General features: G+C 48.3%; 1 protein-coding gene across 1 annotated transcript in view; it reads left to right on the plus strand.

Moving 5' to 3' along the window:
• The window catches only part of OTOG (otogelin), a 90,378-nt gene that overhangs the window by 23,186 nt on the left and 45,664 nt on the right, over window positions 1-21,528 (plus strand). Inside the window, exons 18-28 of the mRNA XM_032595077.1 lie at window positions 445-569; window positions 1,814-2,026; window positions 3,409-3,601; window positions 5,143-5,217; window positions 5,703-5,746; window positions 7,189-7,342; window positions 16,441-16,548; window positions 16,926-17,064; window positions 18,682-18,816; window positions 19,106-19,252; window positions 19,557-19,676. Of these exons, the coding sequence (XP_032450968.1) occupies window positions 445-569; window positions 1,814-2,026; window positions 3,409-3,601; window positions 5,143-5,217; window positions 5,703-5,746; window positions 7,189-7,342; window positions 16,441-16,548; window positions 16,926-17,064; window positions 18,682-18,816; window positions 19,106-19,252; window positions 19,557-19,676 (1,453 nt within the window). The remainder of the gene's footprint in view (window positions 1-444; window positions 570-1,813; window positions 2,027-3,408; window positions 3,602-5,142; window positions 5,218-5,702; window positions 5,747-7,188; window positions 7,343-16,440; window positions 16,549-16,925; window positions 17,065-18,681; window positions 18,817-19,105; window positions 19,253-19,556; window positions 19,677-21,528) is intronic.

Below are 21,528 nucleotides of genomic sequence, written 5' to 3' on the forward strand. Positions count from 1 at the left end.
TTTCTCTCTTTCTGACATGAAGAGCTGGGGGGCGGGTGGTGAAGATAGGGTAACGTGTGGCCGGCCCCAAGCCAGTTTTGAGTCCCTTTGGAGCCTGTTAAATGTGATGTTATGTGATATGATGTGTGTGTGTGTGTGTATGTGTGTGTGTGCGCACATCCATAACTGTATGTGTTTGAATGTGACTGTGTAGACCCTCTTGTCTGTTTACATGTTTGGCAGATACTTGTGCTGTGTGTGTGTATGTTGAGGGCATGTGCAAGTGGTGTATATAGGCCTATGGGTGTTACGCTTTTGGGTGGGTACATATGCGCCTCTGAGTGTGTGTGCTCATGCTTGGTCTATGTGTGTATACAGGAGTAGATAGATACTTATCTGGTATGCTGTATGTCCACCTGGGTCCACACGGCCAAGTGTGTGAATGTGGCTGTGCCATGACTGCAGGTCCCCAGTGGGTGTGCCTGAGAGTACCCCACAACTCTTTGGCAATTCGTGGAAAACTCTGTCCGCCTGCTCCCCGCTGGTCTCTGGCTCCCCTCTGGACCCCTGTGATGTGCACCTGCAAGCAGGTGAGGTGAGGGGAGAGGGAGGGGGGAGTGGGGTGAGGTGGGACTGGTTTGAGAGGAGTGAGATGGGAACTCTGGGCCTGAGGAGGCTGGTCGGGTTGGGCAGGAGTGATAAGAAAAGGTGGAGCTGCAGAGAGGGGACCGTGGTTCCCTTCTGGTAAGGGTCAGGCAGACAGAAACTTCACGCTATATCACTGCCACGTAGACACACATTTGTACTGGCTCTCCCGTCTCAAGGCAAAAGTCTAAGCCCTCACAGTGGCCCCACCAGGCCCTAGCCTCTCTGCCCTTCCCCCTGCACCCCCAACTCTGCTCCGGCCACACGGGCCTCCTTGCTGTCCTTTCTGCACAGCCAGCTCTGCTCTCTGCTCTGGGCCTTTACACCTGCCGTTCCTTCCACCTAGAATGCTCTTCCTCACTAAAGTCCCTCACCTCTTTCAACTTTTTGTTCAGACTTCATCTTGCCACCGAGGCCTTCCTGACCACCTGCTTTAAAATTGCAATCGCCCCTCCCACCCCACCTTCGATCGCTAACCTCCTTCCCCGCTTTCTCACTCTCCGAGGTCTTTGCCTTCTGCTTTGCCGTATAAATTGTTTAGTGATGGTCTCCTTCAACCACACTGTAAGCTCCACGAGGGCAGGAATTTTGTCAGTTTTGTTCACTCCCGTGTCTCCTCCCAGCATATGGATTCATGTCTCACACAAGATGGAATGTATTGCATGAATGCACTAAACACACATACACATGCTCACTCTCCTCTATTTTCTTAAAACAATTTTTTAGCGCTTATTCATTTTTGAGAGACAGAGACAGAGCACGAGTGGGGGAGGGGCAGAGAGAGGGGGAGACGCAGAATTCAAAGCAGGCTCCAGGCTCTGAGCTGTCGGCACAGGGCCGGACGCAGGGCTCGAACCCACGAACTGTGAGATCACGACCTGAGCCGAAGTCGGACACTCAAGTGACTGAGCCACTCAGGTGCCCCCACTCACTCTCCTTTAATCATTTACACCCATGCCCTTGGCCAGCCACCGACTCACACCTGGACTGACCAAACCGTACCCACCCACTCCCAACCAGCCATGCGCTCAGGTCCCTGCTCACATCCCTTCTGTGCACCCACACTCTCTCCCACCCACCTTCTCACGCCAACAGACCCCTGGACTGTGGGGAGGCAGGAAGAGGCTGGGGCCTGGAGCACCAGGCAAACCAGACCCCCACTCCCTGCCCCTGTCCCTCCCATCTCCAGCTTCCTATGCGGTGCAGTCCTGCAGCGTGCTCACCGGGGAGCTGTTTGCGCCCTGCTCGGTGTACCTGAGCCCCGTGCCCTACTTTGAGCAGTGCCGCCAGGACGCCTGCCGCTGCGGGCAGCCTTGCCTGTGTGCCACGCTGGCCCACTATGCTCACCTTTGCCGGCGCCACGGGCTCCCTGTTGACTTCCGCGCCCACCTGCCAGCCTGTGGTGAGTGCCCCACACATGTGCCTCTACGTGAGGGTCACTGGAAGATCCTGGGCTCCAGACTCAAGGGTCCACCTGCCCCTCCCGCCCCTGCAGCCTAACACCTCCACCTCACAAACTGCTTCTCCCGTGTTCTCCATCCCCTTGGCCACCCAAACCTGACACAAGGGCATGTGGCACATGGCTGCTTCTCTGTTACCCTCGCCGCCAGTGCCAGTCCGTCTCCAAGTCCTGTCAGGCTTGTCGATTTGAGATGCAAATTCACCCACTTGTTGCCACCTCTGCTGCCACCACCCCGGTCGAAGCTTCCTAGTAAGCCTCCCCACGGCCTCCTCTCATTAAAACCAGAGTGAGCCTTCTCAAGATCACTGGCTCCCATCGTCCTCAGTGCGCTCGTGGCTCGATGGGCGTGAGCTGGCCCCTGCTTCCCCTTCCAACACACACCTGGGCCACACTCTTCTCCACGTCTTTGTTGTCTCTGTGCCCCCAGCCCTAGTACAGGGCCCCACGCTCAGTAAGCTCTTAGCAAATGCTTGTTGAATAAATGGAAAAGACTCCATCCTGGGAGTCAGGAGACATGAGTTCTGTTCCAGCCCTGTGGGTAATTGCTGTGTGTCTCCGGCAAGTTCCTGCCCCTCTCTGAGTCAAAGTTCTTCCAGAGGTGATTGGATGGGACCAGTGGTGCATATTAGACTCTCCATAGGAGCTTTTGAAAAATGCACATATCTGGGCCACATTGAGTATCAATGAAAACAACATATCTGGCAACGGTGGCAGGCATCAGCATTTTTAAATGGAGACTTTGATGTGTAGCTGGGGTGAGAACTTGGCAATCTGGCTCTGGCAGGGAGCAGGAGACCCCAAGGGAGTGGGATGCTGGCCAGATGAGGAGAGGGAAGCTCTGAGTCTTTGGACAGAGGGCCCCGAGAGGCTGCTTAAGGGGGCACAATTGATCTTCACAGCTCATATGTGTTATAGGTGTGGAAGTGAGAAGGACGGAAGTGTGTGTAATACCCATCTGTGCATGTGTCTATGTGTGAGCGATGGCAGGAGGGGGTGTCAGGGAGTCGTGACCTCCACCCTCCCCCAATATCACTACCTAAGAAGAATGCCCTGCAGAGGAAAAGAAACACCAATGGCAAGGTCCAGGCTGAGCTTGGGGAGTGGGGCCCACCCCTGCCACTCTGCCATTGTAGTGTAGCAGGAGGAAGTGGGACTCTGGAGTGAGACCTGGGTTCAAATCCCAAGTCTGGCCTTGACCTGCTGTGTAACCTTGAACAAATATCTTCTCTGGTTCTCAGTTCTCCTCATCAGGATGATGGCTCCACCTCACACAGTTGTGGGGATGAGGGAGAAAAAACACACAGTTTTATTTCCCACTACAGCACTGTCCTGTGAGGCCACCAAGGAGTATAGCCCCTGTGTGGCCCTGTGTGGACAAACCTGCCAGGACCTGGCCAGCCCTGTGGCCTGTGGGGTTGGTGGTGGCAGCGACCTCAGCGGGGACGAGTGTGTGGAAGGCTGTGCCTGTCCACCGGACACCTATCTGGATACCCAGGCTGACCTCTGCGTCCCTAGGTGAGTGGGCCAGTGTGACCTCTTTCAGATGGGGAGGAGGCTGAGGGTCTCTAGGGCATCTGAGGCTGGGGAGCCTGACTGCACCTCTTATGTCCCTGCTTAATCCCCCAGCCACAGGGCAGAGCATGATGCACCGCTGGGTGGTCCTGGGTGGGCTTCCTTCCCCGGACCCTGTTCTCGGGCCTCTTTCCTCAGCTACAGCTCTTCAGCCCTCTCTAGCCTGGCTTCCCCATAAAACAGAACAACACTCCCACAGAGACAGCCTCTCTCCCTTCATCTCCCCTCTCCTTCCACAAGTAGTTATTGGCCTCCTCATATGTTCTAGACATTTCTAAGCCCTGGAAGTTCAGCCAAATACAGAACAGAATCCTGCCCTCATTGAGCTCACATTCTCATGCCAAAACAGATGAATAAATAGACACTTAAAGGGTCTGGTAGTAATAAGCTATAAATAGTCAGGGAGGGAGTACTGTTATGCACAGAAGGAAGGCCTTTCTGCTGAGGTGACATGTGGGCAAAGATGGGGGGAACTGAGGGAGGAGTGCTCCAGGCCAAGGGGACAGGGATGGCTCTGAGGCTGGCTGTGGCATGTCAGTGTGGCTGGAGGCGGAGTTCAGGGCTGGTGATCTCCCAGGATCCCAGAGCTGACTGGCAAGGCACTTAGTCCCTTCCACAATGGGGAGAAATTCCCCTAAAATTCCACTGAGGGATAAGGGCTGGAGAGAGGCTCCTATAGGGGGTATATTGGAATCACTCAGTAGCCTTTTCAAACTACAGGATCCTCCCTTCAGATCCAGATGTGTGCCCTGCCCCCTCAACCCCTGACTTGTGGTTGAGTATTGCCAAAAAAGGGATCCTCTGAGGTTTACATGGGAGGAGGAATTGGAGAGAGAGAAGGTGGCTGAGAAGCACAGGGGTTGGAGGAGTTCAGACATCCCTTCCAGCCCCCAACTGGTCTGCTCCAAGGCCTGCACTGGGGCTGTGGGAGGTTGTGAGGAGGAGGAAACACAGTCTTGGCCCTCAGCTGACCTACAAAGAGGAGCCAAAAGACAGAATAAAGGACCCTCTGAGGAGGAATAGACGAGATGACATATTTGGAGGGCCTAGTCTGGTGTTCAAAATGTTTAACAAGCAGTATGGTGTAGGCCATGAGCAATCAGAACAGGTGCTGGGTGGGAATGAGCAGTATGGGATATATGTCCTGTGTCCCTCCCTGACACAGCATGGGCTCAGGAAGCATGGCCCTGTTCTTACCACCTCTTTTTTCCCAGCCCAAAGGGAGGTTGGCTTTGGGTGGACAGAGACCAGTGAGGCTGTCCTTGTGCCAGCTCACTGGATGGCCCTGAAGCTGGGACCCAGCCCTGACCTCTGTCCCTGGTGCTAGGCTGACTTCCCCACTCCCTGGATATGTGTCACTTGTCACAGTAGATGCCATTGCTTTTTTTCTGTGTCCTTATGGTCCTGGCTGCTGGGGGGTGGGAGTGGGGTCTCTGCCCCAGTTCCTGAGTTGGCTCACTTTTCTCTGTTCCTGGGTTTTGCAGGAACCAATGCTCCTGTCACTTTCAAGGAATGGACTATCCCCCTGGAGACAGTGACATCCCATCTCTGGGCCACTGGTGAGCTCCCTAGGTTGCAGATTTAGTGTCCTCTCTTTATTTTTTTTTAATTTTTTAAAATCTTTATTTATTCTTTGAGAGAGAGACAGAGTGTGAGCAGGGGAGGAGCTGAGGGGAGGGAGACACAGAATCTGAAGCAGGCTCCAGGCTCTGAGCTGTCAGCACAGAGCCCTACGCGGGGCTTGAACTCATGAACCGTGAGATCATGACCTGAGCCGAAGTCAGACGCCTAACCGACTTAGCCACCCAGGCGCCCCTACTGTCCTCTCTTTAAATGGAAGTTGCTGACTGAAGAAAATACAGCCTAGCAGACCTTTCCACGAAGCAGTGCCCACCCTCCACCTCTGCGCAGGGGACCAGGGACAGAGTGGGGATATCTGTCTGAACCCTGCAGGGGCCTGAGCACAGTGGCATGCAGTCTCTGGCTTTGCAGTGACTGAGTCAGCTAATCCCGGTATACACCCCACTCCTCCCTCTCTCTGCAGCCACTGCAAAGATGGAATCATGAGCTGTGACAGCAGACTCCCAGGTAAGGTGGAAGGTGGGGGGTTCTTCTTGGGGCTCCTCCATCGTGGTGGGGCTATGGAGAGGCGAGTGGGGAGCTAGAGGATAGATCAGGACAGGGACAGCCCAGCCACATCTGAGTCCAGCCACACTGAGCCCACTGAGCCTGCTGTTTTCCTCACCGTCTTGGGAAAAGCTCCAGTTTGGAGGGTGGCATCCAGAAATCCCATCCCAACTTCAGCCCCATCCTGGCAGCTGTCCCTCCTGCTTCTCAAGAAGGAGAGGCTGAGACTATCTCTCCCAGGGGCAACTAGCTGGGGTGACTGGACAGTCCCTTGGCCTCCCCTGGGTCCTGGGTTTCCTTGTTCTGAGCTGTCATTTGTCTACTAAGGCTGACGCTGCCCAGTCCTGTGCTAGACTTGGGGGTCATAGAGATGGGGAGGACAGCCCGGGTCTCTGAGACTGTCCCAGGCAATAGAGAAGACGGTAGGGTGGCTTGGCACTGGATCAGCCTGTGAATGATGTGGAGGTGGTGGAGCGGGGGACTGAAGCGGAAGGGAGGATGGGGATTGGCACAGAGGGGTCAGAGAATAATCACATGGCAGGTGGCAAAGGGCAGGGCCTCCAGAGTCTGGTAGCCCTGGATTCAAATCCTGCCCCATGCTTGCACGCTGTGCCGCCCTGGGTAACTCACTTCGCTTCTCTGAGCCGTCACTTCCTCCTTTGTATATAACCTGGATTTCTGTGTTCTCCCCATGTATGTATTCCTGAAAGTATTTTTTTGTTTTGTTTTGTTTTTGGTTGGTGTTGCTTCTGGCTTCAGATTTCTTCCTCTCATCTTCCATGGCTATTCTCTTCTCTCTGCTCCATCCCAGGCTGAGCATGGAACTCAGCTCCCTTTTATTGATTTCCCTAAAAACGAGCACTCACACAAGGTGTAAGTGTGCACAGCTGACTTGACTGGAGGCTCAGGGAGAGAGAAGGGGTTTATGTCACAAAAGTGTAAGTAATGGGAAGTTGACTTCCTTGTGGTTTAAAGTCCTCTGGCCACCCTGCCACACTGCATTGCTATCCTCTTTCTGGCTCTCCTCCTGCTCTCTTTGAGGCACTTCCTCTCACTTTATCATGCCTTTGAAAGCAGAAGTGACTTCTTTCCATGATATGGGAAATGGGGGATAACAACGCCTCATAGGGTGTTGCAGGATTCGGTAAGAAAATGCATGTAAAATGCCTGGAACAGTGCCCTGTGGAGAGCACATGGTACTCTGGGTACTGGTGGTGCATCTGGGAACCCAAGGGATGCCTCTGGAAGCATCAGAGCCCCCTGTCTCCCTGCCTCTTCCAGTAGTTGCGTCCCCAGGTCTCCCTGGTCACCCCTGCCACCCAGGAGCCCACCCCCAGGCCTGGGTGTTCCAAGGCCCGATGAGCGTCCGTGCTCCTCCCAGCAGCCACCCTCTTCTCCTCCAGCCACTGCCTGCCCGGTGGGCCAGGTCTTCGTGAACTGCAGTGACCTGCACACCGACCCCGAGCTGAGCAGAGAGAGGACATGTGAGCAGCAGCTGCTGAACCTGAGCGTGCCAGCTCATGGCCCCTGCCTCTCAGGCTGTGCCTGTCCCCAAGGGTGAGTATCCATGTTTCATGGTCCCCCACCCCTGAAGGCTGGCAGAACCGGGGACCCACGAGGCAGAGGGAGGGGCAAGGAGTTCCTCACACAGCCATGCTGGAGGCGGCAGCCCAGGGCTGGCCGGTGCTGATGTAATGACTGGCACTGAATCCGAGAAAGAACGGCGGTGTGGGGATCCAACTGGAGTGGATTCTACCTGGCTCTTCTTCTTACCATCTGTGTGACCTTGGACAAGGAAGAGGCCCAACCTCTCTGAGGCTCAGCTTCTCATCTGTAACATGAGAGTAGTAATCACAATGCCTACCACCTCAACAGGTTGTCATGAGGATTACGTGAGGTACTGGAGTAGAAGCACTGAATGGGGTGTGTGGCATGCTCCAGAGGTCCAGTGGGTTGAAGCCCAGGAGAGAAAAGCCATGTTTCACCTCTCAGCCCCTTTCCCTGTAAAGATCTGGCCAAAACCCTCAGGTAGAGGGCTGGTGCCCCCGTAATTCGGCAAAAAGAAGGGCCCCACCCAGTGCAAATAGTCTCCTGCCCAGGTGCCTCAGATGCCACAGGAGCTGAATTCCGTGGGTGTGCCTCGTGGGTACTCGTAAGCTGAGGTGGCTGCAGGGGCCCCGACCTTCTGGTTGCCAGTTCTCACTCCTGAGAAGAAGGTGGGTGCCCAATCCCATGACTTGGCAACCGGGGGCTGTGTCCTTTAGCTGGTGCAGAGATCAGTGGTCAGCTGGGAGTTCTGGGCCAGGCCTGGCAACCAAGGGAAGTGAGGGGGGGTCAGGGTGGGAAGGGGAGGGAATAGTCAGTTAGAGCTTTACTGTGTTAACAGTAAAACAGTTAAAACACTTTGTGTTATCACCTCCTTTGATCTCAGAGCCTTCCTAGGAGAAAGGAAGGATCATTACTCTCATTTTGCTGATGAGGAAAACTGAGGCCAACAGCAGGGTAGAGGGAAGTGGTTGGCCCAGGGTGCCATGACTCAAACCTGACTCTGCTTACTCCAGATCCTGCCCTTTGGCCAGAGCATGCCAGGTCTGTGAGCCCTGGGGTCTGGTCCCCTATACAGAGGTCATAATGTGGGTTAGGAGCTTCCTCTTCCCAAGCAAGGGCGTCCACAGGAGACTGATGTGAGGTCTCCAGAGCCTGCACAAGATCCTAGGCCCAACTGGTAGGGTGTAGACAATACTTGCTACCATGTAGGCTCCAGATGAGCTTGTGAGGAACGTCTGTTGTTGAAGGCCTCTTGCAGCACTGTCTTTATGTGCACAAGCCTGCCCCTCTGAGGACAGGGAGAGCCAGGGCCTCTGGAATCAGGAACTGAGAGTTGCTCACCGCCAAGCATGGTGGCCAGGTGGAACTGAGAGAGCTGGGCTCAGTTCTGCCAGTCACCCATCCTGTGACCTCTCTGAACTTGTCCTCATCTGCACAATGAGGGCTGATGACTCTCTCCCAGAGGGGCTCAGGAATGAAGGATTCAGTGGGATCCCTCTTAATGACAGTTTGTGGTCTCAAACTATATTCCTCAAACATTAGTGTGCACATGAATCATTAGGGGTCTGACCCTGATTCGGGAGGCCTGGGGTGCAGCCTGAAACTCTGCATTTCTAGCAAGCTCCCAGGAGATCCAGACGCTGCTGGTCTGGGGACCACAATTTGAAAAACAAGATTCTAAAGCACTATCCAACATTAGGGATTAGTTTCACTCAGATTGCAAAGCCAGAGTGGGGTTTTCTTTTCAGTCCCCACGTTCCAAAGGGTAGGATAGAATGTGAAGATTTCTAATTGCTTGAGTGACCTATGACAAGTTATGTGGCCACCTGGGCATCAGTTTTCTTGTCTGCAAGGTCCTGCTGGTTGTTTGTTGGCTGAACAGGGCAGTACCCAAGCAGGGCAGTACCCAAATCCTCTTCCTCTGCTCCAGGCCATTTGAAGTTCAGTTCAGGTCTTGGAGCCGTGCCAAGAACATCCACAGTCCAGAGGACCCAGGCCAGTCACCTTAATGTTTGTCGCTAGCTATGTGACATCAGATAATTCACTTACTTTTTCTGAGCCTGGGTTTGCTCATCTGTGAATTGAGGGTAGTAACACCACTTGAATGAGACAATGGCTGCAAGGAGCCAGGCACTGTGTAGTGAGTGCTCTACTAAGACTTGTTCCCTTCCCCTTCTTAATATTGAATGCCATCACCTCTTGGGGTGTTTGCCACAGTGGCTCATAAGCTGTATGAAATGTCCTGTGAGGAGCTTACACATGTTCCACAGGGGCTTGTCCAAAGGAAGTTATTAGAGGAAACCAATTTGACAATAAATTTCATATATTAAAAAAACACAAAAAAATAAAAGCATTTGCTATTAGTAAGGGCCTATTATAAATCTTACAATCTGAGTATTTACTGGTTACTTCAAAGGATTTGAATGATCAAATCCATTATAGGGAATAATAGAATTAATAATTATTGTGCTTTTTACCTTCTATTTTGAAAATAAAATAATTTGTTAGTTTCAGTTAAAAAAAACAAACAAACAAAGGAAATTATTAGAGTCTCAACTTGTAAAGAAAGGACAGGCATTTCCTACCATTCTGGAATGTTTTCTTGGGAGTTGAGATAAGGTTTCTAAAGATGCCCTAGTACCTTGGGATGCCTGGGATCCTCTGGGCCCCTGGGCCCCATACCTCCTTCTATGGCACTTCTAAGAATCTGGGTGTCATACATTGCTCCAAAGGGCCCTGAGCCACTGCAGGAGCCACAGGAGCTGTTTGTGCCACTCTAAATTTCTTTGCATCTGGGTGCTGAGCCAAGGGCCCTGGGGCCACTAAGTGGTGTAGTACAGTATATATAAGTACAGACTGTGGAGTCAGGCTTGAATCTTGATTCTACCACTGAGACTCAAGTAAGTTAACTAATTTACCTAACTCAGGGTTAGGGGTTAGTGTTAGGGTTTAGGGTTAGGGTTAGGGGTTAGGGTCAGGGTTAGGTGAGTTAGCTAACTTCCTTGAGTCTCAGTTTTCTCATTTGTAAAGTAGCACAAAGTAAGCATTCTAAGTGAGCAGACGAGCTTTGTGTTCCTCATTTGAATGCCACGTATTTGCAAATGCCCCCGAGAGAACCCTGAAGTGACAGGATCCCTGAACAGGTAAGGAAAGAATGCTCCATGGACTGAGGTATCTTGAGGAGAGAGGCCACAGCTATTGTCTGTGGTGGGCACACAGCAAGTGCTCAGGGATGCTGGCAGTTCTGCATAGGCTCAGGAGGGAGCAGTAAATGGTGAGCAGCAGAGAAGGCCCCTCAGGAGGTAGCAAGAGACAAGGTCTGGGCTGAAGGTGGAAGGCAGTGAGCCAGCCATTGCCGGTGCCTGATGTAATTATGGGGAAAGAAGGGACAGGAAACCAATATTTATTGCAATTCTATAGGCACTAGGCAGTGTGCCCAGGTCTATAATGAAATTCTCATAGTGACCTTGGGAGGAAGGCATCATTATCCCTGTTTTACGCACAAAAATACCGGGGCTTAGGAAGGTTAAGTGTCTTCAGGGAAAACAGTGGTTTAAACCCAGGCTTTTTTCCTCTGCTTCCTCCCACAATGAAATATTGGTAATAGAGTAAAAAAAAGAAAAAAACCCATAAGTCCCCAGGGACAAAGAGAACAGGCATGGGAATGACAGTGATAGAAGATGGGTCAATAGTTTCTGAAGAAGGAACAAGGGTGGATATGTAGAAACTGACCTTGGTTTACAGCTGATGCTTGCAGAGGAGTCCCAGGAGAAACAACCTGTGTCATGTTGACAGCTTCAGGGACAGGTGGCTCCAGGCATCTCAGAGGGTGGGGTAGTGGGAGGGAGACAGGAGGATGTCCCCTACAAGTCTATGTAAGGAGCAGTTAACCCCCCTAGGCTTCCTCCCCCATGCCCTGAGGTCACGAAACGACCCTAACCCCATCCAGCAGGATGGTAAAAGTTTCTGCAGAAACCAGATCAGAGACTTTGATCTCAGGAGCACCAAGAGGGATGAGATGCAGAGTAAAAACAGGGAGATTAAATGAAAGCCTACTGGGACCTCAGCCCTCTTCCCCAGCTTGCTTCCAACAATAGTGGCACCGAAGCTTCTGTGTCCCAGGGTGGAGATGAAGAGGATTCTTCTCTTGAAAATGGTATGGGCCAAGAGAACAAAAATCTACCAAAACTTACATTTTAGAAGTTTCCCAACAAAATGGTGGCTACTCTTAATTATGCAGTTTCCAGTCAACTTTTGGTGTTTCAGTTTTTTCCCTTTGAATTTTTTTAAAGTGTAGCATAATTTATAAACAGTAAAATGCATAGATTTTAAGTATACAGTTGGCTAAGCTTTGACAAATTTTTTTTTTTTAAGATTTTTTTTTTTCAACGTTTATTTATTTTTGGGACAGAGAGAGACAGAGCATGAACGGGGGAGGGGCAGAGAGAGAGGGAGACACAGAATCGGAAACAGGCTCCAGGCTCTGAGCCATCAGCCCAGAGCCTGATGCGGGGCTCGAACCCACGGACCGCGAGATCATGACCTGGCTGAAGTCGGACGCTTAACCGACTGCTCCACCCAGGTGCTCCAGCTTTGACAAATTTAAATGGTCATGTATACCTACCTATGAAAAGTATTCATTATTTGTTGTATCTCATTATTGTTTTAATTGGTAATTTTAATTGGTAATTTTAACTGGTAATTTTCCCTAAAGAGAATGAGTACTTTTTCATGGTTCCCCCCCCCCCACCCTTCATATATTTTCCTTTGTGAAGTCTCCACTCAAGTCTTTTGCCCATTTCTTATCTGGTTGACTATTTTCTTTAAGTTGTAGAAGTTCTTTCCTTATCAAAGATATACATTGCCAATATTTTCTCCTTGTCCGTGGTTATTTTTTTTACTTAATGTATATTAAGATATCTAAAAATTGATTATGAGCAGAAGTTTTAAATTTTGATTTTAATTTATCATTTTTTTCTTTATGATCAGTGTTCTCTGTGTCCTAAGTAATTGCAACTCTAAGGCCACAAAGACATTCTCCAATGTTTTCCCTTTGTAGCTTTACAATTTTAGCTTTTACATTTGATTCTATAACCTATCTGAAATGATTCTATATTGTAAAATGGAGTCAAGTTTCATTTTATTTTTTCTGATGGATATCGAGTGGTTCTAGCTCCATTTTAATAAAAGACTTTTCTCTCCCTATTGAATTGCTTTGGTACCTTTGTTAAAAAATCAATTGACTGTATAAATGTGGGTCTATTTCAGGACTCTCTATTCTGTACCATTGATCTATTTGTTTCTCTTTACATTTTTTAAATGTTTATTTATTTTTGAGAGAGAGCATGAGTGGGGAAGGGGAAGAGAGTGAGGGGGACAGAGAATTTGAAGCAGGCTTCGCCTTGACAGCAGTGAGTCCGATGTGGGGCTTGAACTCACAAACTGTGAGATCATGACCTGAGTCAAAGTTGGACATTCAACCGACAGCCGCCCAGGTGCCCCTGTTTGTCTGTCTTTAGGCCTGTATCACACCGTTTTTGATTTCTGAAGCTATATAGTAAGTCTTGAAATCAGAAAGTGATAGTGCTCCAACTTTATTCTTTTTCAAAGATGTGGACACTTCTAGGTCTTTGCATTCCCATGTAAATTTAGGATTAGCTTGGGAATTTCTACAGAAAAGCCTCTGGGATTTTAATTGGTTTTGTGTTGCATCTAGAAGTTGGTTTGATGAGAGCTGATGTCTTCGCACTAGTGAGTCCTTCAGTGCATAAATATGGCATTATCCCATTTACTGGATGTTCTTTAATTTCTCTCAGCAGTGTTTCATAGTTTTCATGGAAAGGTTTTGGACATGTGCCATTGAATTTGTTCATAGGTATTTGATGTCTTTGTTGTTCCTTCCATCTAAGTTGTCAAATTTATGGACTTTACATCATAAAAGTATTTCTTTATTTTCCTTTTAATATCTGTAGGATCTGCAGTGATGTTTTCTCTTTTTCCAGATATTGGTAATTGGATTTTTTCCTTTTTTGTACTATCCGGTCTAGGTAGGGGGTTGTCAGTTTTATTGATGTTTTCGAAGAACTACTCTGGTTTCATTGATTTTTTTTTTTCTATCGTTTTTCTGTTTTCTATTTCACTGACTTCTTCTCTTATCTTTATTATTTCCTTCTTATTACTTACTTTGGATTTAACTTGCTCTTATATTTCTATTTGAGATCTTTTATTATAATCTTTTGTTATTTCTAATATAAGCATTTAAAGCTATAAATTTCTCTGTAAGCAATGCCTTAGCTCACTCTAAAAATTTTGATATAACATGTTTTTATTATTTTTGTTGTAATCTTTTCTATTTCCTTTGTGATTTCTTTTTTGACCCATGAGTTATTTAGAAATGTTACAAAATTTTGAAATGTTTGGAGTTTTTTTTTTATATTTGTTTGTTCCTGATTTCTAATTTAGTTTCACTGTGATCAGATAATATACTTTGTATGATTTCAAACCTCTGAAATTTACTGAGTTTTTATGGTCCAGAATATAGTTGTCTGGGTGAACCTTCCATGAATGCTTGAAAATAAAGTGCACTTTGCTGTGACTGGATATAGAGTGTCATGAGCACACTACGAAGGCACACACATGAGTTGTGTCTTTCCACAATGTGAGCTTTATTCAGTCATAAAGCAAGGTTAGCATAATTATAAAGCAGGCTCAGTATTCCAAACTCAATGACATGTGTTTAACTCATGTGTTTAACTTGGCTTCATACATGTCACACAAAGCAAAGCACAAGACAAGTCACACAACAAACGAGATGGAATAAGGGTAGGAAGCTAATAAAACAAACGCTAAGTCAGACACACAGTTGAGATAAGGCCTAGGTCCGGTCTAGATCAACTGTTCACGTTTACTGCTTATTATGTTCAAGCAGTGAACGATCTCTGTTCTGTTTGGAGATCAATCAGGCAGAACCTTTGGCAGCAGGTGCCTTTATTTATTTATTTTTTTTTTAAATTTTTTTTTCAACGTTTTTTATTTATTTTTGGGACAGAGCGAGACAGAGCATGAACGGGGGAGGGGCAGAGAGAGAGGGAGACACAGAATCGGAAACAGGCTCCAGGCTCTGAGCCATCAGCCCAGAGCCCGACGCGGGGCTCGTACCCACGGACCGTGAGATCGTGACCTGGCTGAAGTCGGACGCTTAACCGACTGTGCCACCCAGGCGCCCCAGCAGGTGCCTTTTTGAAGAGGGGTCAGTGTCTGAGGAGTCTGACAGTTTGCTGCAAAAATCCTCCCTTTTTAAAGGGATTTAATCAGTCTTGGGGCTTTGCAGATCTCTGTTTCTGCTGGCTATCAGTTCTGAGTGTGTCATAAGCTGGTGCTGGTCTTGGTGATATCTGGTCTTGGCTGCAATGCCCTTACCTGCTACTGTCGTTGTTTGACACAGGCCACTGCTTGACATGAGTGACTCCATCTTGTTCTGTATAGAGTGTTTAAATTGTCGATTAGGTTAAGAGCAATGTCCGATTTTTCACATCTCCTACATCTTTGAAGAATTTTTTGTTCTATCATTAATGGAGTGGAGTGTTGAGATTTCCAATTATAACTGTGGATTTGTCTCTTTCTCCTTTTAGTTCTATGCGTTTTTGCTTCTGCTTTTAAAGCTCTGTTGCTTGGTGCATGCCCATTTAGGATTGTTGTGTTCTCTTAATAAATGGTCTCTTCCGTTGCCATGACATATTCCTCCTGTTGCTGTTAATGCTACTTGGCCTGAAGTCTGCTTTGTCTGATGTTAATAAAGCCACTCCATCTTTCTTATAACTGATGTTTGCATGGTATTTTTTCCTGGAATTTTACTTTTAACGTATCTGTGCTTTTACTTCAATTGTGTCTTTTGTAAACAAAATATAGTTGGGTCTTGCTTTTTTAGCCAATGTTACAATTTCTCACTTTGAATCGAAGTGAGAAATACATTTGGATTTAATGTAATTGGATTGGATTTAATACTACCATCTTGTTCTTTGTTATCTGTCTGTTCTATTGTGTTTTTTCCCCATCTTTTCTTTCCTTTTTGGGGGCTACGTATTTTTAATATTCTATTTTATTTCTTTTACTTCATTTTAACTATATATCTTGGCATTTTTATTTTTTGTGTTTTTCTAGAGATTATAATACGCATGTTTCATTTATCAATCTACTGTGAATTAATATTTTATCACTTTATATAGAGTATTTACACCAGTATACTTTCATTTACTTACTCCTTATCCTTTGTGCTGTTATTGTCATGCATTTTACTTCTACATATATTATACACCACACAATTCATTGACATTAACCTTGCTCTAAATGCTCAATTATCTTTTATTTTTTTATTTTATTTTATTTTTTTTAACGTTTATTTATTTTTGAGACAGAGAGAGGCAGAGCATGAACGGGGGAGGGTCAGAGAGAGAGGGAGACACAGAATCGGAAGCAGGTTCCAGGCTCTGGGCCATCATCAGCCCAGAGCCCGACACGGGGCTCGAACTCATGGACCGTGAGATCGTGACCTGAGCTGAAGTCGGACGCTTAACCGACTGAGCCACCCAGGCGCCCCTCAATTATCTTTTAAAGAAATTAAGAAATAATTCCTAAAGTTGTCTTTCACCATATTTTCCATTTTTGGAGCTGTTCATTTCTTCATGTGGATCTGAGTTTCCATCTTCCTGAAAAACTTCCACTAACATTTCTTTCAGTGCAGGTCTACTGGTTGTCCCATGAGCAACTGGAGTAAGAGGGTCAATGCCCACATTCATGATCTGTTTATTAATATACAGCTAGTGCCTAAGAGGCAACTGGCGTCTAGCCTGGCCGGGGGGATGCGGCTAGTAGAACTGAGCCTTGCTTCCTGATGGATAGCTGAGGCTTCTGACGTGGGCCAAGTCTGTCTCTGGTTTTTCCAGTTGCCCCACTGGGCAGCAGCAGGATGGTAGTTGGGTACATGGTCAATTTCTTTGGCATAAATGATAAGAACCGCCCCGTGGTATCCACATGGATGCAGGGTCTTCCATAGATGGCAGATATGGGAAGGGTGCTTTCCTGACCACCTGCTTGCTGTGTCCCTACAGCTTGCTCAGACACGGGGATGCATGTTTCCTGCCAGAGGATTGCCCATGCACTTGGAAGGGGAAGGAGTATTTCCCTGGGGACCAGGTCATGTCTCCCTGCCATACCTGGTAAGTGAGGGTACTGTTCACACTCTGCTTTTGGCTGGGATGAGGATGGATATGAGAAGCGTGATCATGAGTACAGTCTAGCATTCCCCTTCCACCATGTTCATACTCATGTTGTGTGTTTGTGTGTTATTTAGGGATGTTTGTGTATATACAAGTGTATGTATAGATGGAAATTTGGGGGGGTGTTTCTGTAAATGTTTACATGAATGTGAGTTTGTGACCGGCAGGCTTCTGTTGAAGGTTGCTGGTGTTTGTGACCCCCTAGCCCAGAGGCACATAGTGGGAACTCTACAGGCAATGGCTCTGTCGTGGGTATTCAGAGTGTATGTGTGTGTGGGGGGGTGCCCTGCGAGCTGGTCTGGGCACATGTGTTTCAGTGTGTGCCAGCGGGGCTCATTCCAGTGCGCTCTCCACCCCTGTGCTTCCACCTGCACGGCCTATGGCGACCGGCACTACCGCACGTTTGATGGGCTCCCGTTTGACTTTGTGGGGGCATGCAAAGTGCACCTGGTCAAGGTGAGCTCCTGGAGGTGTCTGATGGGCTGGCGCTATGGGGACCCAGGGCATCTGAGGCTGAGGACCTGTCAGGCACGGTGATATTCTAGACTCCAGTCTGTTGAACAATTAGGTGGGTGGAGGGATCTAAGCCTGGAGGTATGGCTAGCTAGCGACTGAGAGAAGTGCTGAGGAGCAGGTTCAGAGCTAGACAGAGCTCACCAGGCATGAAATACCCCACTGCATGTCCACTCACCATTATAGCCTTGCCCCATTGGGTCCCAATGGTTTTTCTATCTGTAGTAAGAGCTCATGTTTTCTAAACTTTTATTATATGCCTGGTGGTCTCCTGAGCCAATTTTGAGGATTATTTTACTTAGTTCTCGTATCAACCCTATGAGGTAGAATATATTTGCCCCATGTTATAGGTGCAGCAACTTGGGCTTAGGGAAGTCAGGTGTCTTGCCTGAGATCACACATCTAGGCAATAGCAGAGCTGGTGTCAGGTGTGAACCAAGAAATATGATGGGACATTTGGTGTGCTTAAGGAGTCACGTGCTAAAGCTGTCAGCTTATGCAATAAAAAAGGGATGGTGATGTAGGGTGAGGGGCATAGTAGAAGCAGGATCCCCTCCAGAAGGAGAAGAGCGGTACTAACAGGGCAGGTGGGAGAGTGCCAGCGACACTCTCAGGGGACCTTGGTTTTGCTAAGGGCCTGTCACACTATATAATAGTACGAGTAATAATAATAATGACAAACCTTCTATGGAATGAGTCTTATCTATGGAGGAGCATTGTACTGGGGTCTTTCACATGATTTCTGTAACTCTGAGACAGATTATACCCATTTTAATTTTAAAATTTCAAAGGTAATGCGTGCTCTTCACGGGCATTTAAAACAATATAGAAGCATATGTTAGGAATGAGTGTTTCCCTTCTGTTTCTCTTCTGTTCTCATTCCCTGCTCATAACAGTCAGATGTGAATCCTGCAAGATCACTTTCCATAAGACAGACATACACACACATACACATGCACACATGTACTTGGTTTATGTGGATAGAATTCTGCAATTTGCTCTATTCACTTAACAGAACATACCTTAGTCATGATCTCATGCAGTCAGTACATACTCCTTTCTTCTTTCTGTAAAATTCTACAGAGAGGACATGCTCTAGTTTGTTTTCTTATCCCCCCATTGATGGGCATTTAGGTTGTTGCTGATATTTAAATGCTCAATGAATACTTTTGTGGATGTGTCTCTAGACTCTTGTAAGCAGAAATGCTATAAAAAGCTGTACACAGTGCTTGAAAAGTGCCCTCCAAAAAGGCTTCACTACTATCATCAATGGATATAAGATAGTACCCCTGTCCCTCACCCCTGTCAGCACCAATCATCCTCTTATAAATTCATTCATTCATCCATCCATCCATCCATCCATCCATCAGATACTTTTTGGAGAGTGACTACATGAAATTGACCTTTGGAGAACTGAAGTAAGTTTCCCAAAGTCACACAGTTAATAAGAAGTAGAAATGGATTGAAAACCACCTCAGAGTCCATGTCCCGCTACCTCTGTGCCTGTCTGCAGGATCTTTTCCCTCCCTGGCTTGATGAACTGACTTATTTTCTTCTCAGAGCACATCGGATTTCAGTTTCTCTGTGATTGTAGAGAACGTAGACTGCTACAGCTCTGGCATCATCTGCAGGAAGTTTATTTCCATCAACGTTGGGAACTCACTCATTATCTTTGATGATGACTCAGGAAATCCTGTAAGGCCTGGTGCAGGTTAAGGTTGTACGAACGATTTGTATGTTAACAGGGGCCAGGGGCAGAAGAGGGCTGGGGACTGGTTTCCTTACCACAGCAGTTTCTCTTGGAGCCGTTGAGTCAGCAGCCCAGATTGAATTCCTTGGTCAGAGTCAAGAACACAGAGGTCAATGTCAGGGCATGAGGGAGGCATGATTTCCTGGGACTGGACAATGACTTAGACCTGGGCCCCACTGACCCAGGTATTGGGGGACACTCAGGCCACAGGAATGACTGTCTCTGTCCCCCTAGAGTCCTGAGAGCTTCCTGGATGAGAAGCAGGAGGTCCACACCTGGCAAGCAGGGTTTTTCACATTGGTGCATTTCCCAAGGGAACACATCACCCTCTTATGGGACCAAAGAACCACAGTGCACGTCCAGGCTGGGCCACAATGGCAGGTAGTTGCACGAGCAGTGACCCTCACAGGGCCCTCTGCTCCTGTCTGGGCTGATCCAGGCCTTGGGCATCCTCGCGTGAACTATACCCTCACCGAGGAGCCAGGAGCATCATGTCTCCTGTCCTATCTGCCTACACCCCACTCTGTGCCCTTCTCCCCTGACTCTTCTCCTATCCCTCTTTACATTGTGACTCCAGAAGTTGCTTCTGGGTCCATGACAGATTCCTGGGCTCATGGTGACTCCTCTTCCAGTGGTTCATCCCTGGTGTTCCTGCAGGTGACCGTCGTGTTCTCTCTTCTTTCAGGGCCAGCTGGCTGGACTCTGTGGGAACTTTGACTTAAAAACCATCAATGAGATGAGGACTCCGGAGAATTTAGAGTTAACTAACCCCCAGGAGTTTGGCAGCAGTTGGGCTGCAGTTGAGGTAAAGCCTCCCTAGGCTGGCTTACTCCTTCACTCAGATGGGCCCTGGCCAGCACTGAGGGAACCCCAGTCAGAGACTGCTCCTCGGTGAGGCTGCTCCTGCAACTGCTCCACCAACCTCTGACCCAGCATCCCCAGCCTTAGACTCTGTCCTGCGGCCTGAGGACACATACCACCCACCTCACAAATCGAGCTGCATGTGTGCCCCGGATCAAGCCCTGGCAGGAGGGTAGGGGCTGCAAAGGAGACAAAGTCTTTGTCTTAGGAGACATGACCACCTGCCAGGGAAGATAAGGCTTATTGAAGCATGACCATCTTACCCATCTTCTGTGTCCCCAGTGCCTGGCACTAGGTCTGGCCCAGAGGAGAATCCAAGAGAGACCCATGTGGACTGAGGCAATCAGAGGTTTCCTGAAGGAGGTGGGAGTACGGTGGTACTTAAAGGATAGGCCATATTTGGAAAGATGCATGTATCAGAGAGAAAGCCTCTGAGAGGGAGGACAACTTTAACAGAGGCAGAAATGAGGAGGGTGTCCCTGCAGGTTGAGAGATGGCTGAGGTGCCCAAGCTGTGAGCTATGGAGCTAAATAGCACTGAACTCAGAGCAGGAGACCTAGGTTCTTGTCTTGGGTCATCCAGTGACTTGCTGGTTGACCTTGACTAAGTTCCATCTTCTCTGTCATCCTCTGTGAAGGAGCTATGCCAGGAGAGGGATGGTGACTGGATTTGACTTATCATGACAGCTTTGATCAGCCAGAAGAGGTTGCCTAGGAAGCTATGCTGAGAAATACCTAAGACTTGTGTCAGGCTCAGCTAGAAGGAGAACTGTGGTTGATTAGTTATGTCTGCCATGAGTACAGCAGCAGACAGTGGTGATATGAGTGTTACATATTTGCCTTTCTCGGACTGGGTCATTTTAGGTCTCTAATTCTCTGTTGGGTAATAGACGAAGGTGAGCTTATGTAGCTTGGGGTCAGGGCATAGTCCTCAGTATAATCCTGAGGTGGGACAAGGCTGTTCTCATAGTCTCAGAAGGGTGTGCTCTAGCCCACTCCCATTTAAAAGAAGCAGAGAGGGTGACTAACTTGTATTGCTCCCCTCCTCTGATCCCCTACTGCTGCTCTTCTCTCGATAATCCTTTGGCATATCCTGGGCCGGTGGGGGGGTGGTGTGTTATGTGACAATGTAGGCCCGATGGAGGAGGCTTGTCAGACATTGGGGAAGTCTGTATTAGTTATTAGTTATCTATAGCTGTGTAACAACATTACTACAGATTTGGCAGCATTTAACCACACACATGTATTATCTCAGTTTCTGTGGGTCAAGAGTCAGGGCAGGGCTTGACTCGGTTCTTTGCTTAGGGTATCACGGTCTGCTACCAAGGTGTCAGCCAGGGCTGAGCTCTCATCTGGAGGTTCAACTAGGGAGGTATCTACTTCCCCAGCTGCTGGGGGGTTGTCAGTAGCATTCAGTTCCTTGCAGCCATAGAACAGAGAGCTTCAGTGGTTTTGCTAGCTGTTGGCTAGAGAGGACCCTCGGTTCCTAAAGACCACTCACCATTCTGGTCATGTGAGATTCCCCAACATGGTCACTTGCTTCCTCACAGCCAGCAAAAGAGAGACTCCAGAGAGATGGGCTCTCCATCTTATGTAACACAAAAATGCAATCACATACACATAACCGTGTCCATCCCATCACCTTAGCCTTCCTTTTTCAGCTTGAAGCCTTCATAAGTCCTTCCCACACTCAAGGACAGGGGATTATACAAGGGCTTGAACCTCAGGAGTCAGGGACCATGGGAGTGAGTCTAGGAGTTTGTCCACCACACCAGGCAATAAGGCATTGTGGGGGTA

The sequence above is a fragment of the Lynx canadensis genome, chromosome D1, assembly GCF_007474595.2.
Source record: "Lynx canadensis isolate LIC74 chromosome D1, mLynCan4.pri.v2, whole genome shotgun sequence".
In the NCBI taxonomy this organism is placed as follows: Eukaryota; Metazoa; Chordata; class Mammalia; order Carnivora; family Felidae; genus Lynx; species Lynx canadensis.